Source organism: Marmota monax, unplaced genomic scaffold (genome assembly GCF_021218885.2).
Source record: "Marmota monax isolate L192 unplaced genomic scaffold, Marmota_monax_Labrador192_F-V1.1 WCK01_AAM20220418_F8-fsc00113, whole genome shotgun sequence".
In the NCBI taxonomy this organism is placed as follows: Eukaryota; Metazoa; Chordata; class Mammalia; order Rodentia; family Sciuridae; genus Marmota; species Marmota monax.
In genome coordinates, this window is record NW_026694479.1 from 112,020 (window position 1) to 135,641 (window position 23,622).

Genomic DNA, 23,622 nt, shown 5'->3' on the forward strand with positions numbered 1-23,622 from the left:
AGACTAGGATTACAAAGTGCCTACACGTGGCCTCTTTATGTGATTTGGCTTCCTTATACAATGGCAGCATCAAGGCAATCAGACATGTCGGATGGCCCAGGGAGCCAAGCACACATTTTAGCAAACATGTGAGGGAATGGACTGCATCTCCTTTTATCACCCAGACTTGAAAGTTGAAAATCATTTTGGCTGTACCCCTATTGATTAGAGCAGTTACAAGCCTGCCCATATTTAGAAGAAATGATGTGAAGAATGTCAAGAATTTTTCACCTATCTAGTAATTAATAAAGAAGGCCAGTTTAGTAAATTATATTCCTTAAATCATGGCCTTTGTTAAATATGTGTTAGATTTTTTTAAAATAATCTTTTAAACATCAATTTTAAAAGGAAATTCTCTTTTTTTAATAGAGATCATGAATATTACTACAAGATGAATATTTAAAAAGAACTAATATATGAATAAAAACTTATTTTTAGAATAAAATGTCCAGTTATAGCATCACATATAAAATTTTAAAAAGCTGTCTGACTCAAATAGCTTAGATGAAAGTAAATCTGATACTCTAGTAAATGATGTCAGGTAACTCCAGAAGTGACTCTGGTGATGATGGTTGAAATTCATGTGAAGAGTTTAGAATTATTTTACTAAGGAAAATTAGAGAAAAACAGTATTTTAAATATATAAGTTTAAATATACATACTTATGTAAATATATCTGTATCCCTGAAAGTTTAATCATATTAAAACATTTTTTAGATCTTAATTGGAAAAAGAGTGGATCTGTATTTGAGGTTTCAAAGCATGAGAAGCATACAACATTATACTAAAATATACAGTAAAGCATATAGCTACTTTAGAAAAATATTGTAGTAATACCTGCTGTCAGTATATAAGCACTTCATATAGTTTTCCATCTGGAAGAGCTAGAATGCTGTCTTTTTAAAAACTGAATTAGATTAAATAGCTTTAAATTTTTTTTCCACTTATTGCCTTCTTTATTTTTAAAAACTTTTTTGGTAATTAGGAAATATAGCTTTAATTTCTTTTAGAATTTAATCTTAATGAGTTCTATATGTAGCTAAATTAATCTAGAAAACTTTTGAATTCTATAAGATAGGTATTTCTTAGAAGCAAGATAATTTAAAATGTAAAGCACATTTATATCTTTCTAAATGTGTTCTCATTCAGGTTTTGCCAATTGCTGTGGTTTTCAACAAATTACCAACCATTAATTTCCTTATTTTTCCTCTCAGGAAGCCACTGGGATTTTTTTGTTTGTTTTTGGAGGTATTGGGGATCCAACCCAGGGCCTCATTGCATGCCAGGCAAGTGTACTACCACGGAGCTACATTACCAGCCCTAATCATTGTTTTGAAATTTTCTATACTATTTCATGGTCTTCTCTTTTAAGATTTAAACCTAGGAATGGAGATAGAATTACTGTTTTTGTGACTTTGCCTAAGTGATTTAACTTTTCTGCACCATGCTCATTTTTTAATAGGGAGTAAAATTACCTTTTACCTTTTAGCACTGAACTTTAATAGTACAATGCCAGTCATGAAAAAGAAATAACAAAAATAGTCAAGTAAAAACAAATAATGGTTATTTTTTAAAAATATTATAATAAAAAACAAAGACAAATATTCCTGTCTATTAATCCAATATAGAATATTACCATTTTAATACATAGTAAACTGGAAACATTCAGCAAGCTCCGTATTTTTAACTTTTTACAAGCAGTTAATAATTGTGTCTAGTGACATTTTATGTTATGCAAATTTTAAAAACTTAAGAATGTTGATAAAAGTTTATTTGCTAATCATAGAATATATTTTCTTAGTTAAAAGCACTTTTTATATATCATTTTGGCTTATGTTTGATAATGGATGAGATGTTCTTTACATAAGTATTTATTTTAATGACAATACTAAGATCCATAAATATTTTGTAGTACAGTATTTTCAGGTTACAGTGATAGTTTCAGAATATTCTGAGTTTGTTTTTGACATTGTTTCTCTCAGTCTTTGCTCAGGACATTTTTTTAAAGTATGTGCTCCAACTAACAAAAGCCACAGCTAAGAAATTGTTATATTTGTGCACTCAACCCAAAGGTTTATGAACTCAGCAACTATTAAACTGCCATAGGGAAACATAAATACATATGAAGAAAGCACTTTCCATAAATGATACATCCTATAAACCATTACCATGTATATGTATTTGTGTTGTTTTGTGTGTAACTTTTATGGCCAAAGAACTCAGTGTAAAATTATAAGTTACCTCTAAATTTTGTTTCTATACAGCTGCAGTCTGAGAAGTCATCTACATGCTTTCATGAATTAATGATTTATATTTTTAAAGGTCGAAGCCTATTACCATTATAGCTACTTTATTAACTATTTTGCCTTTTTTTTGTTCATTTCTGTAGCTTTTCTGCAGTTAGATAAAAAGGTACCTCAAAAACATCACTTTGATCAGCCTTCAGTAGTACCTAGAAAAAACTACTCTTTCACAAGAGAAGAGGTACGAAAAATTGATCGGGAAAATCAGAGGCTTTTGAAAGAACTGTCAAGGCAGGCTGAGAAGCCCGGAAGCAAAAGTGCAATTCCCAGAAGATCAATTGGTCATCCCCCTAAGTTATATCATAGTGCTCTCAATAGACAGAAGGAACAACAAAGGATTGAAAGAGAAAATTTGGTAAGTAACTGAAATCTTTTTAAGCAAAGAAAATGCATTTAGACAGATTTATGAGTACAACTTCCCACCTAAATATAACCAAATTTTCAAATTTAATTACATAAAAGCAGGTGTAGATATATGTGGTATGAAATAAATTATGAGCTATGAATTTGGAAGCTATGGTATATATTTTTTATCCTGAAAGTTTCATTATTTGCCTAGATCACTACAGAAAAACAGGAAATAGTATTCAAAGATCAGATATAGTGTATTTTCTGTTAAGTATTCAGTCATTAACTATATTGGTTTCACTTTATTATATCCTGGAAAGCTGAAATAAATTTACATATCATTTATTATACAGGATAAATATGCCTGGTATAGATTAAATTTAATTATGTGAAACATTGATTATTGCAAATCATATAGTTACACTTTGGTATTCTAAAAGAACATAGGTGTGCATGTATATGGACTACTGAAAATACTCATATATTTATAATACTATCAGCCTGTCATTTTCTTCATATAATTCAGTTCATAGTAATTGCTGATGTTTGCTGAACTCTTACTGAACACTTAAGTATTGTTTTTACTCTTCCATTTAGCTACTTAGCTCTGAAGCCTGTTTTATTTAATATGCAGTTACATGATGCCTATTTATAAATATTAGGTCATTTAATCCTCAACCTTATGATATAGTTAACTTTTTTTTTTTTTACAGTTAACTCTTGTTGTGTGGGGGAAAAATAAGACACTGAGTGAGACACAGGGAATTGTTCAACATCAAACAGATAATAATACATGGTACAACCTAGATTCAAATCTGGCTTACCTAAATGGCAAACAAAATTTGCCATTTTAATTATTTTTAAGTGTACAGTTCAGTAGCATTAAGTACAACAATAATGTTTTTCAGCCATCACCATTCTTTCTAAACCTTCACCGTTAATCCATATAGAAACACCATATATATTAAACAGCCCATCTTCTGAAAACCTCTAATCTACTTTCTGTCTCTATAAATTTAGAAATTTTTAATATTTATGTTTTTAGCTGTAGTTGGACACAATACCTCTATTTCGTTTATTTTTATGTGGTGCTGAGGATCAAACCCAGGGCCCCGCATGTGCCTGGCGAGTGCTCTACCACTGAGCCACAACTCCAGTCCCATAAATTTAGCAATTTTAAATATTTCATGTAAGTAAGTAGAATCATACAATATTTATTCCTTTGTGTTGAGTTTATTTTACTTAGTATAATGTTTTCAGTGTCCATCCATGTTGTAGCACGTATCATAACTTTATTCCTTTTTATGGCTGAATAATATTCTGTCATAGGTATATACCATATTTTGATTACCCATTCATCTGTTGATGGACACTTAGATGGTTTCACGGCTATTGTGAATAATGCTATAATTAACATATAAGTATCTATTCTAAGTTCCTTTGGGTATATATCTAAGAGTAGAATTGATGGGTCATATGCAATAATTCTGCTGTCCCCGTCTAGTGCGGGCAACTTCAACCAAAGTCACTCTTATAAATTTGGCGTAACACAATATACCACACAGACATGGAATACCTTTTTATAAACTTCAGGATGGCTTCCCCAGCTCTGGCTTCAGGCTCCCACAAGGGGGGGGGGGGCAAGAGAAAATCAGGAGAGATAGACAAGAGAGAGGGAGTGCATGTTCCAGAGTTGGCTTTTATTGGGGGATGCCATTTCCTAGAACATTCTATCTGAAAAAAGGCAAGGGGTAGGATTACAAAGAAACAGGTGAGTGTAACTCAACCCCACTAGATAACACCTACTCTTGGAGCCACTCCTCATTTTCCAAGTGGTGGTAAAGCCCAACTTATTGCAGGGTGTGATAATTGTTCTCTTGCTCAGGACTTAGGGGTGTGTATTTCTAGAGCAGCTCCTGACACAATTCTATATTCAGCTTTTTAAGGAACCTGGACTTAACTTGTGAAAAGTTGAAACCATTAATGTCTTGTCTGTTCTGAATATGAACACTATGGAAACTATCAGCAGCTTCTGCTTATAGCTTTTATTATCCTCCAAGTCCATTGTGCATTTCAACTATTTTAATATCAGTGGAAAATTACCAGTATTTTATTCTTACTTATTTTATATACTTACTACTTTATATATGTGAATAATGCTTACCTCCATTTTATAGTAAGATCTTGTTATATTCTAGAGCGATAAAAACATAATGCAAGTCATATGTGTAATTTAAAATGTTCTAGTAGTCACATGAAAAAATTCAAACAGGTTAATTTTTTTAAAATAATGTGCTTTTCCAGGTGCAGTGTGCACACCATAATTCCAATGGCTTAGGAGGCTGAAACAGGAGGATCACAAGTTCAAAGGCAGCCTTAGCAATTTAGTGAGGCCCTAATAAAATTAGCGCAAAACCCTAATAAAAAACTTTTTTTAAAGGGCTGGGGATATGGCTCAGTCATTAGGCACTCCTGGGTTTAATCCATAAAATAAAATAATGATAATATTTTATTTAACTGAGTACATCCAGTATTATCATTTCAACATGGAATCAATACAGAATATTAATGATGAGGAGGTTTTTGATACAAAGTTTTTACATTGTGTGTTTTTTTAAAGCATATCTCAACTGTATAGTTACATGTAGCTTTGGACACAACAGATCTAGAATCAGAAACTAATAAAGGTATGAAAAAAGTAACTTAAAGCTAAATAGGAAAACATACATAATTTATTATTTTACAAATAATAAATTTAAAATAATTTATTATTTTACAAACATTTATTTGGGGGCTGGAGTTGTGGCTCAGTGGTAGATTCCTTGCCTAGCATGTGTGAGGCACTGGTTCGATTCTCTGCATCATATAAAAATGAATGAAGGTCTACCAACAACTAATGAAAAACATTTTTAAAAACAAGCATTTATTTTGTTGTTATGAGGAAAACTAATCTTGTGATTTGTTTTAACTTTTCATTCTTTAAACCAAAATGGAGCCAATTTGATTTTTGTGCAAAATTTTTCTTGACTATTCTTTTGCATTATTCTTCCTGGTGATTACTTTTTATTTAAAAATGTTATTGTAAATTTTCATTGAAATTGTTAGATTTTTATTTTAATTGGGGACTTTTGATACCTTTCTTTCTGAAATATAGTCTTTCCATTGATCTAAGCCGTCTTATAACCTTATGTTAGTAAAGTTTTGCAGTTTTCTTTATTACTATATATTTTTATGCCATTGCACATGAAATTTTTTCATTATATTTTATAATTAGTTACTTCTGTTAAGCTATGTGTTTTGTGTATTTATTTTATAACTAGTCATCTTCAAAATTCTTATTTTAATTGAGCCATGTTGGCTTTAATAGTTCTTAAGTGTGAGCTGATATACTTTTTGATCTGTTGAAGAAGTGGTTTGTGTTCAGAACACACATACATATATGTGTGCACACACACACCAGATACTCCTGTCAGGTGTTACACATAAGCACATATTCATTACTTTACAGTTTTTATGATTTCTGTTTTTTCATTTGTTACATTTCCACTGGTAGAGACAAATCCAAGTGGCTAACAGGCATGATTATTAAAACATTCATGTTTTAGCACAAAATGAATATAATTGGTGACAATGAAGTAGTCCTGTGCAGAAAAAGTAGAGAAGAGCAAAGATATTGTGCCACAGTCTGTCTGGCTGCAGCAAAATAACCGGGGGGTGACGAATAACTTGTGTATGTTGATACAGCAGGAGTAGGAGCCGTTTATTGCAGGACAGGAGCAGTATTTATACATTCCACACAGCTTATCTAATTAGCATAAACTAGATACATCAGTCAACCAATCAGGAATCTCCACAATTAATGGCTGGCTTTTGTTACTTCTCAAACCACTCCCTCTGGCATTTTGCCAGGCACCATCCAGACTTGTTTACAGACTCTAACATTCCCCTGGCAAAATGCCAGGTGTTATTTTTGACTTGTTTACAGACTCTAACAATATTGCATAAAATGGATGTTATGATATGAATAGGAGGTCCCCCAAAAGCTCATGTGTGAGACAAGAATGTTCCAAATGAAATAATAGGGTTGAGAGCCTTAACCTAATTAGTGCATGAATCCCCTGATAGGGATTAACTGGGTGCTAACCATAGGCAGGTACCATGTGGCTGAAGGAGGTGGGTCACCAAGGGCATGCCTTTAGGGTTTATATTTTTTCCTGTGGTTAGAGGAGCTGTCTCTGTCTCTGCTTCCTGGTGCCATATCCTGATTTGCTTTCCTCCAGCATACTCTTCCGCCATGATGTTCTGCCTCATCTAGGCCCCAGAACAATGGAGCCAGTAGTCTGTGAACTGAGACCTCTGAAACCATGAGCACCAAATAAACTTTTTCTCCTTTAGAATTGTTTGGGTCATTTGGTCACAGAGGTAAACAAGCTGACTACAACAATGGAGTCATGTGCTTTAGAGTTAAAAATGCATCCTGTTGTTAATCTGCATTTCTGGTGAAGTTCCAGATCCTCAGTATTTATTTCATTAGGCAGATATTATATTCCTCTCTTTAGTCATTGCATCCCAACAAAATGAAGACAATATAGAACATGTGCATAAGGTACAGGAGTGCACATGCACACACATACACTTACCCAATTAAGGTAAAAGAAATTTTTATCTAGTTGAGGGCATGCTTACTCTATATAAACTTGGTTATAGTAAAACTTTATCTGGGCGCAGTGGCACACACTTGTAATTCCAATGCCTGGGGAGGCTGAGGCAGGAGGATCGTGAGTTGAGAACCAGACTAAACAACTCAGCGAGACTCTGTCTCTAAATAAAATATTTTTAAAAGGCTGGGGATGTGACTGAGTAGTTAAGTGCCCCTCAGTTCAATCCCTGGTAACCTCCCCTGCAAAAAAAGAGCTTTATTTCCAAAATGTCACTAATTTTTGATTTCATAAATTTTGAAATATTCTTGTTAAATCATGTCACTTTATCTTTTGAACATATGAATCCTGTTTTTCTGAAAGAGCACACAAATAATCTTAACAGAAGGAGAGGTGGTTAATAAGGACACTTAATTTATTATTTCATTTACTTTCTAGTAAAAAGTGAGATTATTTCACTCAAATGAAATAATCAGTTTCCTCTTACATGAAAGAAGGGAGAGGTTAGAGAGTAATTGAAGCAGGGTTAGTAACAAAGTAAGATTCTTATAATGAATCGGCATTAGCGCCTAGAACTCAAATGGAGTTTTTTGTTTGTTTCCTTGGATGCATAAAATTCATATATATTTATACATACATGTTTATATAATGTTTTCTATATCTTTTATGTAAAATAGTAATTGTCAACTTTAAATTCAGAGAAATACAAATAGACAAAAACTATAATTTTTCTACTTATGAGTTCCTATGTTAAAATATTATTTTTAAAATAAAAGTAATGTTTCTATAAATTTATAAAATTCAAATATCAAAAACATTAAATGAAAAATAAAATCCACCCTCCTCCTTTGTCTCGATTTTTCAAGTATAGGGCACTTGTTCCTTTTTAATGTTCTTATAAGATCTTTGCCATTTTAGAAATAATAAAGCAAGTCTAACAGCTGCAGAAATCATTATGGTAGAAGGGAGTTGCAGAGAAAAGCTAATTATCCTATGGTAGCCCAGAAGCAAAGAGAAAGGAAGGGGTTCCAGGGACAAGACATAGTCACCAAAGGCATACCCCCATTGATTTTCCTCCAACTAGGCCCCACCTCTTACATTTCCACCACCTCCCAATAATGCCATCAAAATGCTACCATCAAAATGCTACCATCCAAATGCTTCCATCAGAGCTGGGGCTGTGGCTCAGTGGTAACACACTTGCCTGGCATGTGTGAGGCACTGGGTTCGATTCTCACCACCACATATAAATACATAAATAAAATAAATGTCTACCAACAACTAAAAAAAAAATTTAAAAAAATGATTCCATCAAGGGATTAATCCACTAATGAGATTAGAATCTTCATGATCAATCATTTCCCCAATTCCCCACTTATTATTGTTTTGGAGAGGACCAAGGCTTTAAACACATGAGCCTTTGCAGGCTTATATCTACTCTATGTCCAAATTGTAACAGGCAGTTCTGAGATTTTGTAAACCATAAGTTAGAAAATTGAATGCATTTTTCAATCCATTAAATGAATATTTGTTTATTGTCTGCCATGAGCTGTGTAAGAAATTACAGAGAATATAAGAAAAATAAATATTTCTTTGTTACATAATTTAACATGTATGCATGACAAAAAAACTAGAAAATAATACAAAACAATATAAATGATAACATGACTATTTAATGGGTCCTTACTAGATATCAGGCACTGTTATTTCAAATGTGTTATCTCACTGATGATGAAAACTGACTCTTTGATGTTATTTTGTTGTTAATATCCCTATTGAGTAATTTGACCAAGGATACACAGTGACAGAACCAGGATATGAGCCCAGGTCTTCTTGTTTTTTAAATTGGTATGTAGTAACTATATATTTGTAGGGTTGCAGGTATAGCTTAGTGATAGAAAATTGCCTAGCATACACAAAACTGTGGGTTCAATCGCCAGTACTAGAAGAACAGGTAAATAATTGTACATATTTGTGGGGTACAGTGTGGTATACAACGTGTTATAATTAAATCTGGGTAATTAGCATTTCTGGCAACTTAAAAATTTATCATTTTTTTTCTTGCAAGACTTCTATCCTCTAGTTTTGCTAAAATATATAATAAATTGTTGCAAATGAAAGTCATCCTATTGTGTTACAGAACAGTAGAACTTATTCCCCAATTTAACTGCATTTTGGTACCTAGTAACCAGCCTCCTCTGTTTCCCCTTCTCCTCTACCTTTCCAAGTCTTTCTGACTTTAGCACAGTAATAGAAAGAAAGAAAACATTATATAGAAAAAAAACTTGATCTGTAACTGAAAATCATGAGAATGATTTTTCAAATGTGATTCTTAGTGCAGATCTGCATACTCTTCAAATAAAGATTAGTTTGCTTCAGAGAAAGTTTGAATAATAAGAATCATGGATCAGTTTCCCAAGCCACTTGGTCTGCATACATAATCCTTTCTAATGATGCTTGTGAAATTTTTTAAAGGAAAAAAAGTCTTTACTTTTTGATTTAAGAATTATAAATAAAATTAAGAACATTATTATAAAGAAAGTTACTGAATCATATTTTTAAAATGTTATAGATACTATGTTCCCTTAACCTGTTGGTTTATATATCTTTTTAAAAGCTTTATATTCTTTAATAATTGTTTTTAAGACTTCTTAAGAGCAAATCCTTTTTTGCCAAAGTAAATTTCATGCAGATCTTTAGTATATGACTTCAAGTCTTTCCTACTTTATTTAGTAAATTTCAGATTCTAGAAAAGATTTTTCTGTTGTAAAACTACTGCTATTTCTCTAACATTGAATTTTTAATCAATTGTTTTTAATGGAGGCTTTATTGAAAAGGCTTGAAGCTGTGAAGCCAACAGTTGGTATGAAACGCTCAGAACAGCTGATGGACTATCATCGTAATATGGGTTATCTCAACGCTACACCACCTTCTAGACAAGTGAGATCTGCACTTGGCCAATACAGCCCATTAAGTAAGCATACTTAAAACTTTTTTGTATTCTTTCTTCAAAAAAAAAAATATATATATATAACATAGTCTTTCTTTTTTCTTTTTTTTTTTTCCTGTGGTGCTGGGGATTGAAACCAGGGCCTTGTACATGCAAGACAAGCACTCTACCAACTGAGCTATATCCCCAGCCCTCCCCAAAAATGTTACATATTCTTATGATAGAATTTTAAAATGCTAACTTCTGAAATGCATTCTATTATTTTCACTGGCATCTTTAGGTTTTGGGTTTTTTTTGGTCATGCATATTTCAAATAAGTGTTTTTCCTCAAAAAAAAAAAAAAAATGGAAGCCAGTACTAAATAAAGTTGGAACTACTTAGTGCCACAATTTCTCCAGTGCTCATGTGATTCTTAAAAACAAATGACTGGTCTTAAGGTGAGGCTAAAGCAGGAGGATTATTTGTGTTCATTTGATTTCAGGTTTTATTTACAGAACATAATGGCAGCACAGAAAAGAAACCAAGAGATTAAAGAAAGAGCTGAAGATATCAGTTTCTTAGAGAATGAAGGAGGGATTTGTAATTTCAATATTTATTTATTTATTTATTGGGAATTGGGGATTGAACCCAGGGCTGCGTCATCACTGAGCAATATCCCCTGCCCTTTTTTTTTACTTTATATTTTTGAGACAGGATCTCACTAAGGTGCTGAGACTGGCTTTGAACTTGGGATCCTCCTGTCTCAGTGTGTGGAGCTACTAGAATTCCACGTGGCTCTGCCTGTGAGCCACCAAGCCCAGCAAAATTTCAACTTTTATTAAAAGGAAGAAAGGAGTAGATATACTGTTGGAAAGTTGCTGAAACATTCCCTCTAGCCATTTATAAAGTATTACCAGTATCTTCTAGCCCTTATATATGCCTTTTCCTCCTCACTGTATAAGTAACACAAAAATTAACAATAGAGTCATCAGATATAATACCTCTTAATGTTTGGTATGTGATCTGTTACATATCTAGCTAGTTGTATATCCCAGAGATTATAGGAATGGAGTCACTATTTACTGCCCTGGAGTACAACATCTAAAAATGGCAGGTACTTTCCTTTATCAAAGTTTGTGCTCTTGCTTCCTGTATGATTGTAAACTATATTAATTTTTAATATTCAGCATTTATTTCTTCTCTTGAGGATTGTCTGTTCATGACTTTGTCCCATTTCCCCATTAAGTTATGTTGTTTTTCCCTTATTTATTTAAAGTAACTATTTTTATGTTGAGGTCATTAAACCTTTGTCATGCATATTTCTTTTTTTTTAAGAATTTTTTAATATTTATTTTTTAGTTTTCGGTGGACACAACATCTTTATTTTATTTTTATGTGGTGCTGAGGATCGAACCCAGTGACCCGTGCATGCCAGGCGAGCACGCTACCACTTGAGCCACATCCCCAGCCCCATGCAAATTTCAAATAAGTGTTTTTCCTAAAAAAAAAGGAAGCCAGTACTGAAGAAAGTTGGAACCACTTAGTGCTGCAATCCCCAGTGCTCATGTGATTCATAAAAACAAATGGCTAGTCTTAACAACTGCTGAGGCCAAGGCAGGAGGATTAGAAGTTCAAAGCTAGCCTCAGCAATTTAGTGAGTCTCTGAGCAACTTAGCAAGACCCTGTTTCTAAATAAAATATTAAAAAGGTCTGGGGATGTGTCTTAGTAGTTTAGCGCCCCTGTGTTCAATTCCCGGTACAAAAAAAAAAAAAAAAAGATTTGTAATTCTCTTTACTCACTACAGTGACTAAGATAATGTCATGTTCCAGTAACCTGTATTTAAGTTAGTATCATATTTGTCAAATAAATGTATAAATGGTTATGCAGAGTTTTTGTTTTTACTTGAATTCCTTGAGCAGTTTTCAAGTTCCACAGAGAATCCTGAAGTGTGCTCTTGGTTGAAAATCACTGGATGAGAGTGTTAGACACATGTCAGATAAGGAAGAAAACTAGTCTGAACCTAGGGGAAGAAGCTTATCAAATGATGATTTATGTAGTTTAAATAAATTGAAATTATTTTTTCTTTGTGTATTTTCAGGAGGAGCTTCTAGGACATCCAGTACTACCAGTGGTCTCAGTTATAAGACTGAGCGATCAGCTTTTGACATTTCCAGCAACCCGTTGCTAAGACCTAAGCCCCCTAATGTCCGCACTGCTTGGTTATAAAAACTCTTTTTTACTTTAAACATTGTTCACCCAATTTTTGACATGATTTTGTGTATTACTATAGTTCTTTGTATGAATATCTGTTATACTTTTTCAGCAATTTATGTTATTTTGTGTTTTCCAGTGCAAAATTGTTGTCAAAAAGAAAATGTAATGTAAAACCAGTGTTTGCCCTAAGTATATATTATATGAAATGTATACGAATTTAATAGAGAAATGCTAGGGTTACATGTTCAGTATAAAAAGTGATTCAGTTGTCATGCTGATAAAACAGCAGTGATAGTATTGTTGCATGTTGGACTGAAGATGTTCGATATATAGTTCTCATTTTATTTTCATTTCTTGTACACTTTAAGCCATGAGCTTGCCTCTTATTAACTTATTTTTCAATTTGCTTTAGAACTTATATGGCATAAGTCATAACCTGACTGTATAAGAGTTACATTTTGTTATGAAATATCCTAAAATTTGTTTTCATAGATGGAACTGATTTAGATTTGACAAGCAGATTGAGACACTTGTACTGAGGCAGTCCTTACAATTCACCAGAGGTGCCTAGTACTTCTGTATTAAGTGCACTGAGTTTTGTCTTCAAAGTTTGATTAGCCATTCCATAAACCCTCTTACACTGAATATTAGAAAGTTCAACTTAGAAGCTCCTCTTTTATGTTTTTATACATTCAAATAAAGTACTACTAATGATTCTGACAAAGGCAGTGGACATTAGAATTACAAGTCTGCTGCCTTGTGACTGACTAGTTTTTTTACAGACCAGGTCATTTGTGTCATGAGCTAAAACAAGTATTAATTAGTTAGATCAGTAAAATAGCACCGCCAGTTTGAAGAGCCAAAAGGCAATTCCCAAGGTATGTCAGAAGAGTGTTTTAAGTGATACTGTTAGCATATTGTGCAATGATTTAGTATTATTAAGGGAGAAGATTTAGAATAAGAATGCTTTAGAAATATCAGCTAGTCTTTATAGAATATGAAAAAGAAAACTAAAATGTAAATAAGAAGGATAATAAATTGTACATTTGTTGAGGTTACTGATTTAAGTATTACCAAATTTTCTTGTTTGGGTTTGATTTGGCTTATTTGGTTGAATCCCAGAATTATTTTTACCAGTCTTAAAAGCCTAGTTACTTTGATAGAATTGTTAGTTGCAGAGAGGGTATAATATAGTTGACATTTGAAATTAGAATATTTTTCTGTCAATCTATAAGCTCTTATTTCATACAACAAAGTATGATATTTTATAGTTAACCACTGTTTTTCATTACTGGCCTTTTCAGTATAGCCTTAGAATGTTTAGGAAAGTTTTCATATTAAATAACAAATCTTTTTTTAATATGAATTTTCTTCAGCCACAGTAAGTTTTGTTTTTTTTTTTACTTTTCAGTGCTCAAGCTCTGTAGCATGTATGCTACAATTTTCTTAGTACTTTTAGCAGTAAGGCAAATAATATTTTACTGACCATCAATTCATAATTTCTTGGCCTTAGTTTATATTCACAGATTTTGTTTAGAATAGGGTATACCTAGTATGGGAACAGTGGAGTTAAAAAATTCATGAGAGTACAACCTGGATATGAGGGTTTTTGCTGCTTTCTTTTGTGTGCAATGTTCTTCAACATTATTCCATGCTTCGTTCAGATGAACAATTTTTTACACCTGCTATCTATATAAGCTTTAGCTGTACTAAACCAAGGGATTTTTTTGTTTGTTTTTTAACTTATTGTACTTTTACTATTTGTAGAAAAACTTACCTTTAAGGAGACAGAATACTGAATTTAAAACTCAGCATTTGAACATTTGTCCAAAGATGGTATGTGCATGCGCGCACGCACGTGTGTGTGTATAGTCCTTAAAATTCACAAGATTTCATTGATATTTCATATATATACACACACACACAAACACACAAACATCCTTTCCTGTTCATAATTACATTAGGCTGAGTTTACTGATATGGACTCTGCTCCCAATTGTCAGGATACAACACATAGTTTCATAGATAAAGCTGTTCTTTGATTTTAGATATTAAATTAATCACTTTAGTTTTTATTCCTTTGAAACAGGAAGTTTAAGTATTACTAATAACAGGGATTTGACTTAAAAGTTGGGAAGAGCAGCAATCTTAAACACAATTTATAATTTTGTTGTCATGGTTGCATATATATGATGAATTGGAATAGATGAATAGGAATTGGAAATGTGATATTCTCTGATTTATATCCCAGACTTTCAAGTTTTTAGGGCTGAAGGGGTATTTTTAATGAAGGAATCAGAATCATAAGTACATTAGTCTCTTCATTTTTAAGAACATAAAAGATGATCAAGCACTGTTTTTTGTATTTGGTTGACTTGTTCTTGATATACATACTTTGAAGATTTAGACTTAACATCTATAACTAGAAAGTATACTAATCCAAAGTCTAGTTATTAGACCAGATTCTTATTGCAAATTATTTTCAATCTCTGTTAAATATTAAGCTAATGTTACCTCCTTTTAAATGAGATCCTATGAAAGATTTTGAACTATTAAAATTATTTGTTAAGGGTAGCTATTATCTCATACTTTTCTACTTCCATTTTACAATCTCCATTAAAACCTAATTTTTTTGTCTTCTACTCTAAATAAAGTTTTCTGGTTTGCTTATAAATGTTGTGTTATACAATTGTTTCAGTGTGTTAACTCATTAACCCAAGTGTCCAAAACATATAATCTGCACAGATAATCTGTGATATTGATTGCTTCTCATCCTCAGATTCAAATATTGCAACTATGAAAAGTATTAACACCAATATAAAATTGAAGATGCAAGTTTATTATATTTTAATAATTAAATACTTTGAAAGTTTAATATCTTACATGCCAAGGACTTAAATGATTGCATATCATTTTAGAAAATGTGCTTAATGGTACCTAAATATTTCCATAAATACAGATTAGTAAGTAAACTTAAAAGCCAATATCTTTTTAAAATTTTCTAGTTCATCGTAATGTATTTTAGGCATAAAGAACTATCTTGACAAGTGAAAAAGGCAATAAAAGAATTAAAAGTAAACTGAGTTTTAATCCTATCTCTGCCTCTGAAATGCATTTCCTAATTCCTATCTTTAGAATTAGTGTAAAACCTCTATGTGCCTTTCAATACTTGGTGAGAATGAATTTGGGAGGAGGGTATCAGTTATTTATACTTTTGAAAGTATGACGTGGAAATTTTTGCTTAAAATGACATTACGGATTAGCATTTCTTTGAGCAACATTATCTAATTCATTCCCCATTTAGAAGATTTTTATGGGTGCTTAATAAGAATAATGCCATTGTAATAAATAATTGAGTAACTTTCTCCAGTACATTAGTCTCAATGTTAAAGTATACTCAGAGCAAAGTTAAAGGATGTATTATAGCAGAAAATTTCATTTTTAAATTCTGTGAGTTTTTTAATCCACTTAAGAAAGATTTCTGGAGCTAACATGATAGACTTTTAGAACATTAAAATTATACATAATTGGGTTAATTTTAACCAAATTATATGTACAATGAACTTGATTTCAATCCCCATTCCCCTCCTCCTTCTCCTCCCTTCCTCCCTCCCCCTATTCTCATTCCTCTACTCATCTCCTTTCACTCCTTTATTTATCCTTCATTAGTACTTTCTAGATATATAGAGAGGTGAAATTCCCTCTGGTACATTTATATATTCATACAATATGATTTTGTTCATTTCATACTTCCTTCCTCTCTCTTGTTCTCTTCTACTCCACTAATCTTTCCTATATATTTTATGATATCTAATTCCCCTCCCACACTCTTTTCCTTATTTTGCTCTAGCTTTCATATATAAGAGAAAACATAACACCCTTGATTTTTATAAGTCTGGTTTATCTCACTTAGCGTGAGTTTTTCCATTTCTATCCATTTACCAACAAATGGTAATATTTCATTCTTCTTTGTGACTGAATCAAACTATTGTGTATGCCACATTTTCTTGACCATTCATCTATTGACAGTCATCTGGGCTGAATCCATAATTTGGCTATTGTGAACTGTGCTGCTATAAACATTGAAGTGACTATGGCTACTAGTATGCTAGTTTTAGTTCTTTTAGATAAACAGGATAGCTGGGTCATATGGTGCTTCTATCCCTAGTTTTATGAGTAATCTCCACACTGCTTTCCAGAATGTGTGTATTAATTTGCAGTCTCACTAACAATTTATCAGTGTGCCTTTTCCCCCACATCCTTGCCAGAACTTATTATTTGTGTTCTTGATGATTGCCATTCTGACTGGAATGAGATGAAATTTACTATAGTTTTGATTTGCATTTCCCTGATTACTAGAGATATTGAACATTTTTCCATGTATTTTGTTGGCCATTTATATTTCATCTTTTGAGAAATTTGTTTAGTTCTTTTGCCCATTTGTTGACTGGGCTATTTGGGGGATTTTGTTATTGTTGCTGCTGTTATTGTGTTTGTTTTGGCATTAAGTTTTTTTTTAGTTTTTTATATATTCTGTTTATTAATCCTCTGTCAGAGGAGCAGTTGGCAGAGATTTTTTTTTTCTCATTCTGTAGGCTCTCTCTTCTTGCCCTTATTCCCTTTGCTATGCAGAAACTTTTTAATTTGATGGCATCTATATATTGATACTTAATTTTATTTCTTGAGCTTTACGAATCTTGCTGAGGAAGTTAGTGCCTGCACCTATAATGGAGTGTTGACCCTGTTTTCTTCTAGCAGGTTTCTGGCCTAATTCCTATGTCTTTGATCCATTTTGATTGGACTTTTCTGCAGGGTGAGAGATAGGAATCTAATTTCATTATTCTACATGGGGATATACCGTTTTCCCAGTACCATTTGTTTAAAAAGGTTGTCTTTTAGCAACTTTCTTAAATATCAGATGACTGTATGTATGTGAGTTTGTCTCTGTCTTCTATTCATGTCTATTTTGATGCCAGTTTTTTGTTGTTTTTGTTGTTACTATAGCTCTGTAATATACTTTGAGATCAGGTATTGTGATACCTTCTTGCTCAGAATTTCTTTGGCTTTTCTGGTCTCATTCTTTCAAATGATTTGAGGACTGTTCATTTATAGTTCTGTGAAAATGTAATTGATATTTTGATGGGGATTAAACTGAATCAGTATATTGTTTTGGGTAGTATAGCCATTTTGATAATATCAATTCTGCTTATCCAAGAAGATGGGAGGTCTTTTCATCTTCGGAGATCTTCAATTTCTTTCTTCAGTGTTATATAATTTTTATTGTAGAGATCTACCTCCTTAGTTAGATTAATTCCCAGGGATTTGTTTGTTTTGATGGTACTGCCGGGGATTAAACCCAGAGCCTTGTGCATGTGAGGCAAGCACTCTACCAACTGAGCTATATCCCCAGCTCTGTTTGTTTTTGAGGTTATTGTGGAAGGGATGGTTTTTCTGATTTTCTCAACTGAATTGCTATTGGAGTAGGAAAATTATTGATTTATGAGTGTTGATTTTGTACCCTGATACTTTGCTGAATTAATTCACCAGCTCTAGAAGTCTTCCGGTGGAATTTTTGGGGTCTTTTAAATATAGGCTCATGTCATCCACAAACAGGATAATTTGACTTCTTTTCCCATTTGTATCCTTTTAATTTTCTTCTCTTGCTTGATTACTCTGGCTAGAGTTTCAAGAACTATATTGAAAAGAAGTGGTGAGAGTGGACATCCTAGTCTTTTAGAGGAAAAGCTTTCAGTTTTTTCCATGCAGTATGATGTTGGTTTTGGGTTTGTTGTATATAGCCTTTATAATGTTGAGGTAAGTTCCTTCTATCCCTAGTTTCTCCAGCACTTTAACATGAATGTTCGTTATCAAATGCATTTTATCAAAGGCCTTTTTTTGCATCTGCTGAGATGATCATATGATTCTTGTTCTTAATTCTATTTAAGTGGTGAATTATATTTATTGATTGTATGTTGAACCAGCCTTCCATTTCTGGGATGAAGCCCACTAGATCATGGTGTATTATCTTCTTCATGTGTTTTTACATGTGGTTTGCTTTTACTTTTTAAAGGATTTTTGCATCTATGTTCATCAGAGCTATTGGTCTGTAGTTTTCTTTCTTAGATGTGTCTTTGTCTGCCTTTGGTATCAGGGTTATACTGGCTTCATAGAATGTATTTGGGAGTGTTTCCTCCCTTTTGATAATTTGAGAAAGAGTGACTTTAGTTCTTTTTTAAAGATCTGGTAGAATTCAGCTGAGAATCCATCTGGTTCTGGGTTTTTTTTGTTTGTTTGTTTGTTTTCTCTGTAGACTTTTAATTGCTGTTTCAATTTCATTACTTGAGGTTGGTCTGTTTACGTTTTCTGTATTTTCCTTGTTCAATTTGGGTAGGTCATATGTATCTAGAAATTTGTTATTGTCTTCTAGATTTTCTAGCTTATTGGAGTATAAATTTTCAAAATAGTTTCCAAATAGATCCTCTGAATTTCAGAAGTGTCTGTGGTGATATCCTCTTATTTATCTATAATTTTGTTGATTTAGACCTTCTTTTTCTTTTGATTAGTTTGATTAAGGGTTTATCAACCTTATTTATATTTTCGAAGAACCAACTATTTGTTGTGTTAATCCTATGTATTTTTTCTCAATTTTATTAATTTTGGCTCTGATCTTTATTATTTCCTATCTTCTACTGATTTGGGAGTTAATGTGTTTTTTCCTAAGTCCTTAAGGTAGAGCATAAGCTTATTTGTTTGGGATCTATTTTTTTTTAATGTAGGCACTCAATGCTATAAATTTTCCACTTAATACTTTCATACTGCCCAGAGATTATGGTATGTTATTTCTTTGCTCTCATTTGTCTCTAAGAATTTCTTGATTTTTTTCTCTCATTTATTTTTTGATCCCTTTTTTATTTAAAAGAATATTGTTCAATCTCCATGTGTTTTATGTGGTTTCTATTATATTGACTTTTTTTCTCTCTCTATTTGCTAAGACTTACATTGTGACCTAGAATTTGGTCTGTTTGGGAAAGTTTCCATGAGCTGCTGAGAAGAAGGTAAATTCAGCTATTTTGGGGTAAAAGATTCTGTAGGTATCAATTAGATCTATTTGATATGATGTTATTTAGGCTGGATATATCTTCATTGATTTTATGCTTTGTTGGCCTATTGGTGGTAAAAGTTTTGTTAAAATCACCCAGTATTATTATATTGGGGTCTAACATTACAGATTCTTAATGTTCTGTGATTCTATTTCAAAATCTGATGTGTTCAGGTTATTGCACTGTTTATTTGAGATGATGCTTTTGAGTTTTACTGGTTTACAAAATAAAATTTAGGAGATAATGTGTCATTAGTGTACTATAATTTAACAAGACAAGTACTTTTTTTGAATATATGAATATTTATTCCTATCCACTCTAATAAAATAATAAAATACTTAGTTACCAAAAAATTAAAAATCATGATCCTACCTTTTTGAAGAATTAATATAAGGATAATCACAAAAATATGTTTATTTAATAAATTTTGGGATTATAACTGATGAACTTTGGGATTTTTTTTCTTTATTTCATTATGGGAATCTATTTCATGTAGAAAATATCTAGAATTAAGAAAATATATATTGTTAATTATACTATAAAATTATAATAGTATAATTATATATTAATATATAATTATATTTTTAAAATTTAAGAATTGTACATATTAATGGAGTACCATGTGATGTCATGTACATGTTGAGTAATATATCAGATTAAACACGTCTATGTACTCAAACATCATTTATGTTGAGAACACTAAATCTTTTTTTTATATTTTGAAATGTATAGTACATTATTGCTACCTATAGTTACTGTTACAATTTTGACCTAGAATGTCACTCAACATCTCATGTATACAGAGGTGAGGCTTGTAGGCAATGATTGGATTATAAAGGCTCTGACCATAGCTGAGTCTATAGCCGAGACTCCTGGGAGGTGACACCTTGTTGGCCCATGTTTTTATTTTGTTCTTGCCACTGTACTAGGGATGTAACCCAAGGGGGGTGCTCTATCACTGAACTTACATTCCAGCCATTTTTATTTTGAGATAAGAGTCTAAGCTGCCCAGGCTGGCCTTGAATTCGCTATTCTGCCTAAGCCTTCAAGCAGCTGGGAGTACAGGTGTGTGCACAGTGCACAGCTTGGTCTCATAATTTTCTGTCTAGTTACTCCTCAGTGCCATGAGCCTCTGAACACCAAACCTTGTTTTATGTGTTAATATACACTCTATTTGTGAGTATATATTATTGATTTATTAACACTTAACTCACAGCCAGTAGTAGTATATAATTCATACCTGAAGGAAGCTTATTTAGCACATAAATTTTCTCTATAAGGAAATCTCTATAAGCCTTCTTGTGCATAGGAACCCTAGACAGCCCTTTAGCAGTATGGGAGCCATTTTAAGCATCAAAATGACCAGCAAGAGCATAACAATGCAAAAGCTGAAGCACTTAATAAAGGGACTGTGGAAAGGGCTCTTGTTTATGAGAATTGAAACAAAAAGGCAGAGCATTGCCTTGTTCCCCTTTAGCTGGGAATGTGTGTATCCAGCAACTCAAGATTTTGTAGCTCTGTGCATGTCTGAGAATGTCAAAAAGGTTCCAAATTTTAGCAGTAAGGCCAATTTGCAAATGTGTAATCTGTGAACAGTGAGAATCAGCTGGGTGCAGTTGTGCATGCACAGGCTTGTCTGTAAGCACAGTGGCTCAGGAGGCTGAGGCAGGAGCATTTTAAGTTCAAAGCCAGCCTCAGCAATGTAGTGAGGCTTAGTGAGATCCCGTCTCAAAAAAAAAATATTTTAAAAGGGCTGGGGATATGGTTCAGAGGTTAGCCACCCATGGGTTCAATCCCAATAACAACAACAACAAAAAAAAAATCAACTATAGAATCAACTATACATTATCATGGGTTGCTAAAACCTGATATTCAAGGAGGACCAGAAAACAAAGAGAAATTAATGGTATGCAATTTATACAATTTTATGTAAGGACTTGAAATTTGAACTTAAGGTAGCCATAAATTTTTATCCATTACTTGACCCCAATAAGCTTATCTAGCACCCCTGGTTCTCTGAAAGTTCAAGATTGCACTGGGGGGCTAGCCTATTCTCTGTGCTTTGTAGATGGCACTTTTCCTTCTCATCCATTCTTGCATTCAGCAAATACTTATTAAATATCTGTGCCTCACGTGCTGTTCTAGGCATGTGGCTATGAAGGAGAGAAGCTGCCCTCATGGAGCTTCCCCTCCTAGTATTGCACATTGTGGGTGCTTAGTAAATATTGCCTCAACACAAGTTACACAATGTAGTTTACAAAGTAAAACAGAATGGAAGCAGTCTGACACAATCGAAATTTCAGCACAAATTATTGAGGCAAGTTTTTTATTTTTTCCAAAATGTCCATTTAGATTCACTCTTATATAATGCTCCATAATTTTTCTTATGCATTTAAAATATAAGGTGGCTAAAAAGATAACACCTATAGGTGAGGTGTTAGGAGAGAAAATGCACAAATGATGATGAGGAATGAGGAGGGCTGCATGTAGGGAGAGCCATGTGGGGAAAGGGGTTCATGAGAACACCCAGGGGATGGCGTGGGGTACCTAAGAGTCTATCACTAGATTCCAACTTGTCACTTTAACATAAACCCCTTTCATCTTTCCAGACCTCCAAGCATGACAGTTTGTACGGGGATGGTATGGTGATAGGATGGGACAGTAAAGTGAAGTGCTTGCTGCCTGTCCATCAGAGGCCCAGAGTTCTAGGAATTCCTGGTAAATGAAGTTGCTGTAGGGAATGAACTTAGCAAGAGGCCTGAGACAAAGTGCAGCAGAGGTAACCTTAGCAGAAAGGAGGAAGGCCAACATTTGGGTCACATGTAGTGTAGATAATGGGCACTATTTAATACCTGTCAATTCCTCTTCTCCCTGTTACATGCCAAAGGAGGAGTCAAAGATCAGAAAACAATTTGGTCCTCAGTTTGGCTGAGAGAAACCACTGGTTTATTCATTGCTGTCAGTTCCCAATCATTTCATAGCTTCCCTTCACCTTAAACCTTAGGTTTAAAAAATACTGAAAGGGCCCGGTATGATGGCGCATGCCTGTAATCCCAGTGCCTTGGGAGGCTGAGACGAGGATTGTGAATTAAAGCCAGCCTCAGCAAAAAAAGCAAGATGCTAAGCAACTCAGTGAGACCCTGTCTCTAAATAAAATACAAATTAGGGCTGGGGATGTGTCTCAGTGGCAAAGTGCCCCTGACTTCAATCCCCAGTACCCACCCTCCAAAAAAATATTGAAAGAGCTGGCCCTACTTTTAGATACGCTTCACCAAAGCACTGGCCCCACTAGCTTGCCCTACTATCTCTATCAACAGAATATGAATCATTCATAACATCCTAAGGGGAAAAGACTGCAACCGAACTGCCTCTAACAGCACAGACTTGTTGCCTGGACTTGAGGACACTGGAGAGAGAGATACCTTCTTTTATTCCTACATTTTAGCTTTTTCCATCCATCTAGTTATCTACTAGATGAGATTAGGCTTATCTTTGGATACGGTAAAACCCAAACCTGAATTACTCTGATTTTAAAAGCAAGGCAAGCCAGGAGCAGTATGGCACATGCCTGTAACTCCAGAGGTTCAGGAGACTGAAGCAGGAGGATCACAAATTCAAAGACAGCCTCAGCAACTTAGCAAGGCCCTGTCTCTAAATAAAATACAAAAAAGGGCTGGGAATGTGACTCAGTGGTCAAGTGTCCCTGAGTTCAATCCTTGGTACCAAAAAAAAAAAAAAAAAAAAAAAAAACAACCAGGGGAAAAAAAAGAAAAAGCAAGACAGCCTATTTTCTACTGGGAGACAGGGGTGAGTAGGTAGAGAGGCTTAAATCCTACCCCCCCCCCAAAAAAAAAATCTGCCTAGGACATAGGGACTCATTTCCTTCAGATCAGTCACAAACTAGTATTGTATTAACTGGTCTTTTCTTGGTTCAAAAGTACTTCATTCCCCACTTGAAATTTTATTTTTCTCTTGCTCACAAATGCTAGAATCAAATCCAAACAGACTTTTCCTCTAGGTCTTGATAAAC

General features: G+C 33.4%; 1 protein-coding gene across 4 annotated transcripts in view; it reads left to right on the forward strand.

Moving 5' to 3' along the window:
* Cfap97 (cilia and flagella associated protein 97) overlaps nucleotides 1-15,575 on the forward strand; it is a 39,917-nt gene extending 24,342 nt beyond the window's left edge. For all 4 annotated transcript variants that reach the window (XM_046419045.2, XM_046419042.2, XM_058571183.1 and 1 more), the window contains exons 3-5: nucleotides 2,429-2,697; nucleotides 10,172-10,322; nucleotides 12,377-15,575. In XM_046419045.2, the coding sequence (XP_046275001.1) occupies nucleotides 2,429-2,697; nucleotides 10,172-10,322; nucleotides 12,377-12,504 (548 nt within the window). In that variant the 3' untranslated portion in view covers nucleotides 12,505-15,575. The remainder of the gene's footprint in view (nucleotides 1-2,428; nucleotides 2,698-10,171; nucleotides 10,323-12,376) is intronic.
* The last annotated feature ends 8,047 nt before the right edge of the window (nucleotides 15,576-23,622 follow it).